The sequence below is a fragment of the Haliotis asinina genome, chromosome 9 (genome assembly GCF_037392515.1).
Source record: "Haliotis asinina isolate JCU_RB_2024 chromosome 9, JCU_Hal_asi_v2, whole genome shotgun sequence".
In the NCBI taxonomy this organism is placed as follows: domain Eukaryota; kingdom Metazoa; phylum Mollusca; class Gastropoda; order Lepetellida; family Haliotidae; genus Haliotis; species Haliotis asinina.
In genome coordinates this window covers 8,492,807-8,502,905 of record NC_090288.1, presented here as the reverse complement: position 1 = coordinate 8,502,905, position 10,099 = coordinate 8,492,807, and the positions used below count along the sequence as shown (strand labels likewise).

At 42.3% G+C, this 10,099-nt stretch overlaps 1 protein-coding gene across 2 annotated transcripts in view; it reads left to right on the top strand.

Annotated features, from left to right (window-relative positions):
- The first annotated feature begins 298 nt into the window (after nucleotides 1-298).
- LOC137295628 (uncharacterized) overlaps nucleotides 299-10,099 on the top strand; it is a 46,221-nt gene continuing 36,420 nt past the window's right edge. For both annotated transcript variants that reach the window (XM_067827079.1, XM_067827080.1), the window contains exon 1: nucleotides 299-4,903. In XM_067827079.1, coding sequence (XP_067683180.1) covers nucleotides 733-4,903 — 4,171 coding nt within the window. In that variant the 5' untranslated portion in view covers nucleotides 299-732. The remainder of the gene's footprint in view (nucleotides 4,904-10,099) is intronic.

Sequence of the window (10,099 nt, the reverse complement as noted above, 5' to 3'; positions counted from 1 at the left end):
ATTCTGTGCGTTGATAGCAAGACACCTGAAAATTGTTGCAGTGTTGTACCTTGCTTACAGGTTCAAGGGATGATTCTTTTGAGGATGTGGAACAGTGTCTTTTGAAAAGTTAATGAAATTGTTGAAAAAAGTAGATTAACTCGACATTATGAATGTACATCGACAGATCTGGAAAGCCATTACAGAGATTGATGTCAGTGCATCTTAATCCTCTGGGAAATAATGAAATGAAAATTGTGAAGGTAACCTGATGATCATTATAGCATGTATGATAATGATGCGTGATCTCTCTATATGAAACCACAGTCCTTGTCGGATGGCTTGTTTATTTGGGACAGCATATACCGTGAACAGATAAAAGGCTGCAAGTCGTGTTGCCTTGACAAAAAAGTTTTTTAACAAAGGTGCGACTGTGTTATAAGTGTGCTATACTCAGCAGTGAGTAACGCTTGGTTGACCCTGTGATGGACAATGCTGACATGACTGTATAGAGAGATTTCATTTAACGAGAGCATTATGGGTAGGTACAACCATTCACATGCTGTAATCACGCGGGAGCAACAGGTGGACGTCTATATCTGATCCTACTCCAACCAGTCTCTTGTTGGTGCATCATGGGATGTAAGTGAAAGTTGGATGCAGCGTGGCATGTTTGTTGCATTCTTTAATTGATTCATAGCTATTGACAGTAGTGTGGTCAGTGAAAGAGACTAATTGTCAGTAGTGACCAAGATGGAGTACAGAAGCTTTTCTTCAAGATATGGCCAGTCGTCAAGCCGCGCAGCGTTCCCGCCTAGTCCTCTTCAAAAGTATCTGTCTACTCCTCGATATGAAGCAAAGTACAAGAGGCGGTCACTCCAATATGCACCAAGAGTGCGTCACAAAATGGCATTTATCAATGGTCGGTTGGTGAAAGTGTACAACAGTGCATGGCTCGCCGATTATGAGAGTCATGAGAAAAAACTTGATGTAACTGGAAAGACCAATCAGCTTCTAATTCTCAGTCCATATAGACAGTTTGGATCTAGTCATGATGTGTCAACTATAAAGAAGTCTCCAGCTACATTAGAATTGCCAACATCTTCAGGCTACCATTCCAGCCTCAGTGTGCCAAGCTCACCCTTCCTGGCCCGAAGATCTGACAATGAACCAAACAGATGCTTCTCATACAATGAACTGTACTCCCCTAAGTCGCCATCTACTCCACGGAGGTTTGGTTTGGGAACTCGCAGGACTTACTCAGCTTCTGATTTATCTTCATCCCCATCATTTGACCGAAGTTTTGGGTTCCCTCCTTACAGTCCTAACTACCGTCGGTGGACGTCAAACTATGACATCTCGTTCTTTCCCGACCACTACAGCTCCACAGACTATCTAAACAGTTATCGAAAAGCTGGTAGTTGTGATGTTCTGTTCCCACCCTCACCCTCATCCTTGGACTGGCGGACACTTTCACGTTTAGAGGGTGGTAGTTTGGGATATGATTTCCGGTCTCGCACTGGAAGTGGTAGTTTCATTCGGAAGTCAAGGTTAGACTTGGATTACCAAGCGGATGGTTATTGTTCCCATACTCAGTCAGAGTGTGACTTTCCTGTCCGATATCAAGGCCCTTCATCTAAATCTGAATGTGGTGTTTCCCCAAATGATGTTGCAACAAGATCAGAAAGCGGAATATCAATTGCTCTCAGTGATTTTGACAGTTCATTTGTAGGTGCAGATGAGGAAACCGCTTCAGTTGGATCTGCAGATCGGTCAATGGATCGATCTCTTGATAATTTAAGTGTCTTTCCATTGGACTTTGATCTCGAACGATGTGACACAGAAAGTGTCATGTCATATGACAGGACTTTGGATATTGTGTACGAGGATGAAAACAGTGACCCTGATCAGGAAGGGGATGGTGCTTCAGGGAAACAAGATCGGGGAAAGAGTTCCGCAAGTGCCAACCTGCTGAGTCGGTTTGAAAGGGCATCTATGAGGACATTCGGTTCTGATGTCCAGCAGCAGGAGGATGTTGATGATGATGTCTTTAGGCAGCACACGGACATCTTGTATATAAGTGATGGTGCCAATGTTCAAATGGATGACACAGATTCACAACATGTCTCAAATAATCCTGATGATGAGTTTAGGCAGCACACAGACATCATGTATATAAGTGATGGTGCCAATGTTCAAATGGATGACACAGATTCACAACATGTCTCAAATAATCCTGATGATGAGTTTAGGCAGCACACAGACATCATGTATATAAGTGATGGTGCCAATGTTCAAATTGATGACACAGATTCACAACATGTCTCAAATAATCCTGTTGATGAGTTTAGGCAGCACACGGACATCTTGTATATAAGTGATGGTGCCAATGTTCAAATTGATGACACAGATTCACAACATGTCTCAAATAATCCTGATGACGAGTTTAGGCAGCATACGGACATCTTGTATTTACGTGATGGCGCCAATGTTCACGTTGATGACACAGATTCACAACATGTCTCAAATAATCCTGATGATGAGTTCAGGCAGCATACGGACATATTGTATATACATGATGGCGCCAATGTTCATGTTGATGACACAGATTCACAACATGTCTCAAATAATCCTGATGATGAGTTCAGGCAGCACATGGACATCTTGTATATAAGTGATGGTGCCAATGTTCATGTTGATGAAACAGATTCAAAGCAGGGAGTCCAGGGTAGTCAACTAGAGGACTCCAGACAACACACAAAGACACTGTATGTCACTGATTTGTCAAACAGCCAGCAGGATGATGCTGAAACATCTGGTATAGTGATTAACCGAGTCACTATTGAAGCAGAGGACAGATGTGAAGGTGTCACAGAAGTTGCTGAGACTCAGGTGATGGTGAAAGCTGGCAATGACCTACATGTGACAAGAAGCCAAAGTGCTGATGTCAGTGTTGTTGGTGCTGATGTCAGTGTTGTTGGTGCTGATGTCAGTGTTGTTGGTGCTGATGTCAGTGTTGTTGGTGCTGATATGAGACACCACAGCCTTCACCTTCACGGTGACTCTGGTCTCCTGCAGCAGGATACAGAGGATGAGAGGCACCATACAGACATCCTTTATCTGTCAGATGCTGGGAATGTTTACACTGAGGACAACCATGAAAATGTTGCCACTGAATCTGAAACACACAATAATGTCAGACAACATTCAGACAAAAAGTCAAATTTTGACTTGAGTGTCCTTAAGGAGAATACCAAAAGTGAAAATGTTACAGAAATGGAAGATGATGCCTTAAGGCAGCACACACAGACAATATATTTCACTGATAGCAACAGTGTGTTTCAGGAGGATACATGTGATACCAAAAGTCTAATCATTATTGAAGCAGAAAATGACACTTTCAGGCAACACACACACACAGTTCATGTGATAGATAGTGTCAGGGATAATGATGAAATCAGACAGCACACAGACATCGTGTACATTACTGATGAAGACAACCAAGTTATTGCGGATGATGAAGACATGAGACATCGCACAGACACTGTCTTCATCAGAGACACAGGAAATCAGCAATTTGATGAAGGTGTGCATGGAATAGCTGACGAAGATGAAGGTAGCAGTGACAATATTCACCGTCATACTGAGACTCTTTGCTTGATTCATAAAGATAACGTGGATGATGATGATGACCAGTCCACGGACGAATCATCAGAAAGTGATGACGATTCTTTGACTCAGCATAGACAGATAGTCTATGTCAAGGATGAAGGAGACAAACTTGTAGATGATGGCGTATCAGATGTAGATTATGTTAGAAGTGGAACAGAGACATTGTATGTTTATCAGTCTGCATCAGGGCAGGAAGATAATGAACAATTTAACTCCGACATTAGTGCATTAGAGAGGTCAGAGGAGTTTGAAATAATTGAGATGCCAGAGACACTGTATGAACATCAGTCTGAAAGTGGTGATGAAGTGTTGGTTGACGAAGACAATGTCAGAAGTGACACACAGACAATGTATATACATCAGTGTACATCATCCCAGAAAGATAACCAGCAGTTAGACTCTGACATCACTGAATTAGAAATAAGTGCAATAGAAAGATCAGAGGAGTTTGAAGTCATCGAGATGCCAGAGACATTGCTGTCCTCCTCATTCATAAACAGCAGTGAGAGACACAGAAATATTCTTGAGGACAGTCTCAATTACATAGACCCTTTCAATGACAGTACTGGTGTGTACAGTCGGAACATATCTGTTGAATATGACAGAGCTGACCAGCAGGCCCTGGATGAATTTATTGATGAAAGGGAGATAACTACTTCGTCCCAGATACATCTAGCATTGGAGGAGACTGCTGATGAAGACAGTTATTATAGGTCAGATAATGATGTCAGGGGTCGGAGTTCAGATGAAGATTATGCTGATGATATTTCATCCCACAGATTGCTAGTTCAAAGTGATAGAGATTCATCCATAGAGAGTGAGGTAAATGTTTCTACCTCAGAAAACATGGATGTAAAACAGACTGCAAGTACACTGAATGAGTTTAATACTCGTGGGAATTTGGCAAGTGGTTTATCACCAGGAACATTGCCAGCTGATTGTAGTGAAAGTAGTTCAAGGTATACAGTGATTAACCGAGTCTCTATGGAAGCAGAGGACAGATGTGAAGGTGTCACAGAAGTTGCTGAGACTCAGGTGATGGTGAAAGCTGGCAGTGACATCCAATCTCATAATGTGACTGAATTTATTATTCAGAGTACATCAGAAGTGTTTGGGGATGAAAATAAAGTCCCACATTTGTTAAACGCAGTTCCGAATGAAACTCAAGCCAGATCCAAGAAACCTGAGCCAGGGCTTGAGACTGATGAGCATAGCAGAAGTCGGGATAGCAATGAAAACAGAAGACTGACAGGTAAAAAAGCAGGAGATTTGCCCCAGGTTGAAGATCCCCTACTGTCAGAGGGAGATATATCAGTGAAACAGGGTGGTCAAAATCCAGGAACAGCTGACCATTACAGATTAAATAGTCTGTCTGCTGCAGTGACAGACATGAAACCGGGCAGTGAGGGGAGTTATGGGGCAGAAAGTGCAAATAGCCTGTGGAAAAGAGATAATGTGGAGGAACAGTGTGTTACTGTTAAAGTTAGGCGGGACTTTAACGAAGGATCACTTAGGGTGGGGGTTGGCTGTAGCAGGGTGATCACAACCAGGACTGATGCCAAGGTGGAATTAGCAGAAAGTGAGCAGACGGCAGATGTTAAGGGAGCAGTGATTAAACCGTGCAGTGAGGAAAGGGCAGTTACAGAGAACTCTGACACCATCAGTGACGCAGATTCTCCGAGAAATGGTAATACCCAGCAATTATTAGAAACAGAAAATGTTGATTTTAGTTCAGGACTGAGCAAGGCCAACTCTGGTTTGTCAGTTTCTAGGTTGAGTGGGAGTCACCACAAGGGAGAAGGTGTTTACACTGAAGAACTAAACAGGGATAGCAGGGGAATTGGAAGTAGTGCTGAAGTGGAGAAAAACACGGGTGAATGGACATACGGTGTAGTGAGTGTTGTAAACACTGTCAGTTCAGATGCTACTTCTATCAGTCATGAAAGTGATATTACAGAGAATGTGAATGTGACTTCCAGACAGATTTCTGAACATAGTGAAAGGTTGTTGAATGTAACTGACAGTTCAGTGACATTTGGCCATTCAGATTCAAGGAACCTAGATAAGAGTGAGCAATTTGTGGTATTCAGTAGTGAGAATTCAGCAATAAACACAGTGATTCAAACAGCTTGCATTGAAACTGAAAGTGTGGCGCATTCTGACTTGAAAAGGGTGGACAGTGATTCAGAGTATGCAACAAGTGTAAAGGACAGTTATGAAAGGGTTAATGAAAGGATAAATTTGTATACTGAGAGAGAAAACCTCAGTAAATATGCCACACAGACAGAGGAATTGCCAATAAGTTCTGATGAGCTCAAGCAAGGAAATGCAGGTGACTGTCAGACTGTGAATACCTGTGTAACTGAACCAGATGAGGCTTTGAATGCAACAGGTGTCAGGCTGAAAGAGCCTACCGTTCTGCACAGTGATAATGCAAACACGCTGCATATTGATGACTTCGACAATGGAGTTTTAAGCTGTAGTGTACAAGCTGGTAATCTGGGTTACCTGGCAAACATGGCTGATTCTCCTAAAGTGTCGTCTGCAGAAAGTGAGCAGACGCAAGTCATGGATGATACTGAAAGAGGTCTGTGTTTCACGGACAGGTCAGAAACTATGCTACCTGTGGAAGAGAGATCTGTTATTAGGACAAAAGTTCAGTATAAAGTGAAGAAAACAACTAAAACTGTTACGAAAACTAACGTGGATGTGAAAAAAGTTCAGAAACATTCAACAGGGGACTTAGTTGAACACGAACATTTGACGAAAGTTGAGCAGACAACAGTAGTTCGCCAGAAAGTATTCAGCTCAACTGAATCTCTTGATATGGATGCACATGATCAGGAAAACTTGAAGATTGAATATAAAGCAGTTATTGATGCAACAAAAGACAAAGATGGATGCCAACTGCCGTCTGCTCATTATGAAACAAGTTTTGAAACTGTATTGCCAAGAATAGTGGGACAGAATGTTCTGCATGGTGAATCAGAAGATGTTTTAGCAGTTTGTGGCCCTGAAACAGATAATGTACGCCTTGATCGGAGCACTGTAATTGCTGGAAATGTTTCTATTGAACCATCACCTGGTGTGGTCCAGGCAGTGGGAGAAAATGTCAACAGGGCGTCACACAAACCATCTGACGTGGCACTACAAACAAACACAGGTAGTACAGAAGAGAAAACAAAATCAGATTTTGTTGTAGAATCTGACAGTGTAACAAGTGTTGTGAATGTTGTATCTCCACAAACTGTAGACACAGGCAACAGCCTTGAAACTATGAGTAAGCTGACACTGACTTCCCATGACGCAGAAGTGACAGGTTCAGTGTCACCTGACATGTCTTTAGGTTCCAGCTCATCAGTTATGAAATCGGATACAGCTGATGATGGGGTCAGTGACAACAGTTTGCCGTCTGAGTACACAGAGAGGACAGAAATATTCATCCAACCCCATGCCCTGTCGCCCATCACAGTTAAAAGAAAAAGATGGAGCACTGAGAGAAACTTTGCTGACAACAAGCTGATCTGTACCGTGTTCGAAGACACTGACAGCCCAACACAGGCTAATGATGAGGCCCTGTATATATTAGAGGACAATATTCATGTTCCAACCAATTCTACTGACAGGAGGGAGGACTTTGTTGTCATGCCAACAAAACCTTCATACAAGAATAGACCTTACCTTGAAACAAGACCCATGTGGACGTATGATCTAGCAAGTTTATCTGATGTTACATATGTTGAGGAAGGGGAAAATGACTCTGATTCGACCCTTGTGGATAGTGACGGCCGTGAGATGGAAGCGACTGATAGGATTGTCTCCCCTGATTCCACAAGTAATACTGTGCAGATTATTTGTGTTGATGATAAAAATATGGAGGCAGAAAAAGTCTCAACAGACAATTCACAAACAGTCAGGTCTGAATATTTACAGATAGATTCTTTTACAAACATGACAACAAAAATCAGTAAGCAAGTCACAGTCACAAATGTTTCCCACACAAGTGAAAGTTATAGTGACAGCTCAAAGGATGAAGAGTATATTACTGACAGCATGACAGGATCTGCCTCTGAGGCCACTGTAAGGAGTTTACATGGTACAACAGATAGTACACTAAGCCTGACAGGTAATGGTGGTGTGAGGAGTGGGGCTGAGCTATCTGATACCCTTGATACTGTCACAGTATCTGCGCTTCCTGAGGATGAGTACACAGACTGGGAGGAGACTGAACTAGGTGACAAGGATGTAAACACTGGCAGCCTTTTTTTAGGTGGTGGATTGAGTGAAAGAACAAATCATAATGTGAAATTAACTGAAACTAAACAAACAACCAGACTTGTAATATCAGAATCAGATCAGAATGATGATTGTGCTAATTTTTCACAAACTGTTATTACTGTTAAGACGGACATTGATGGAGGAGAGGCAGTTGGGTCCTGCCGAGATGATGTAGTTATAGATGATAATGAAAACATTCTGCAAGGAAAACAGCCTGATACTGTTTCATTAAGACCTGAGAGGGAAGTGTGTGATTTATCTAGCTCATCTGTGTCAGAGAAGAAAAAGGAGACAGAAGATCGAAGATCTGTGGTAGTGGGCCGAGATGGTGGGGAGAAGATTTATTTATACCAGGATGTTAGCGATATTGACATTAGGGTGGAATCAGAGGTTAATGGACATACTGAGAGGACAGAAGCTCAGACAGATTTGTCAAGGGGTATCGAAACAAACATTGATGATTTACAGAGTGAATCTCATCATCTTGTCACAGATGCTTCACATTCTGTATTGACACTCCACCAAACTCTAGCTGCACAGATTAACAGTCAGACAGAGGCGCTTCATTCAAGGGGTGATAATGAGGGCAGTGTTTTGGTCCACAATGAGACTTTGAGTGGATTTAGTGACAGTGATGACAACCTGAGGTATACAGACAGGACAGAAGATAAACAGCTTGGTAATGAACCTGATTTGATGTTGGAGGGGGGTGGAGTAGATCCTTGTCACACCAACTTGAGCACAGAGTCCTCCCAGCAGCATCTTTTCACATCCACTGAAGATGAGTTGACACAGATTCACGGGTCAGGAACTGCATACAGCGTGCTTGAAGCAGGTGATAGTATTGATGGTAAACAAACCATCCTTCCTGCCCTTCATTCAACAGTGGACTCTGCCAGTACAAGTGACGGATTAGTCTATTCAGGTCACAGTAAGGTGGGAAAGTTAAATGCAGAAACAAGGCAAAATGCCGTCTGCTCTCAATCAATTCCATCTGATGATGGAATGTTGATTAATAGCCCCAGTTTAGTAGATCAGCAGGCAGAGGATCTAAAACATGCAAATGTGACCAGGGCGTGGGGTCCCAATGAATTCACAGCCAAGAATGTGAACACTGTGAGTGAAGTGGAGACAGTTGACGGCAGCAGTGTAGGACCTAACGTTGAGAGAGAAGTAACTGCCACTGGTGAGCTCAATATTAATGCCATTCAGTCAATCGAGTTGGAAGATGATTCATTGGATTGCGATAGGGAGACACAGCTCCAACAATTCTCAGAGGCATTTAGGCAATATTCCATAGAGGAATTGCCATTACAACTAAGCAGGCGTAAGGATGAGTCGAGCTTGGAATTGAGAGACAGGATAACAAGTGACAATGATGGTGGGAGTGAAGAAATTGGACAGACAGAGTTAGATTATGACGATTGGGAGGAAAACGAGGCTGCACTGGAACAGATACATTTAAATAGTGCAGTAGACGATGGTTTGAATACTATTGAAGAAACGTCATATTCACAGTGTGCAAAAATGGAAGATATTTCATCAGATGATGTTAACAGGAGTATGGGATCTGACCAGCTTGACCGCTTGGACTGGCTGGAGAGTCAGGTCCATGTGGAAGAAGGCCAGTCTCACATTGTGACAACCAGACATGTTCGAGTGACAGGCCAGGTGGAATATGACAGTGACATTGAGGAAAACAATAATTTTGTGAAGAGACTTGATTCCTCCATGGCTGACGATTCTGAAAATTCTGATATGGATGTATCTGACTCACAATATTCAACAACTGTTACTTGTGAACTGCGAGACGGTGAAACATTTAGACGAAGATCTTCAACATCAAGTGATGAACATTCTGCATCATTTAGTGAACATGTGACTGGGGAATTAAAACTCTCACAATCTGACCTGACATCAAGATATTTGTCAACCTCTAGTGAAGGATACTTTTCTTCTTCAGATCTTAGTGCTGGTGAACTGAGACTAAGTATTCCTCAGGATAAATACCGCCATTATTCATCATCAAGTGAAGGGTACCAGTCCATCATGAGTGATCAAATGACGGGTGAACTTAAACCAAGTCCCACAGATTCATTTTCATTTTCAACCGAGCAGAAGACATTAGAAATGATTGACGAAGATCTAAAGGATCAAATAAAAGATTTTG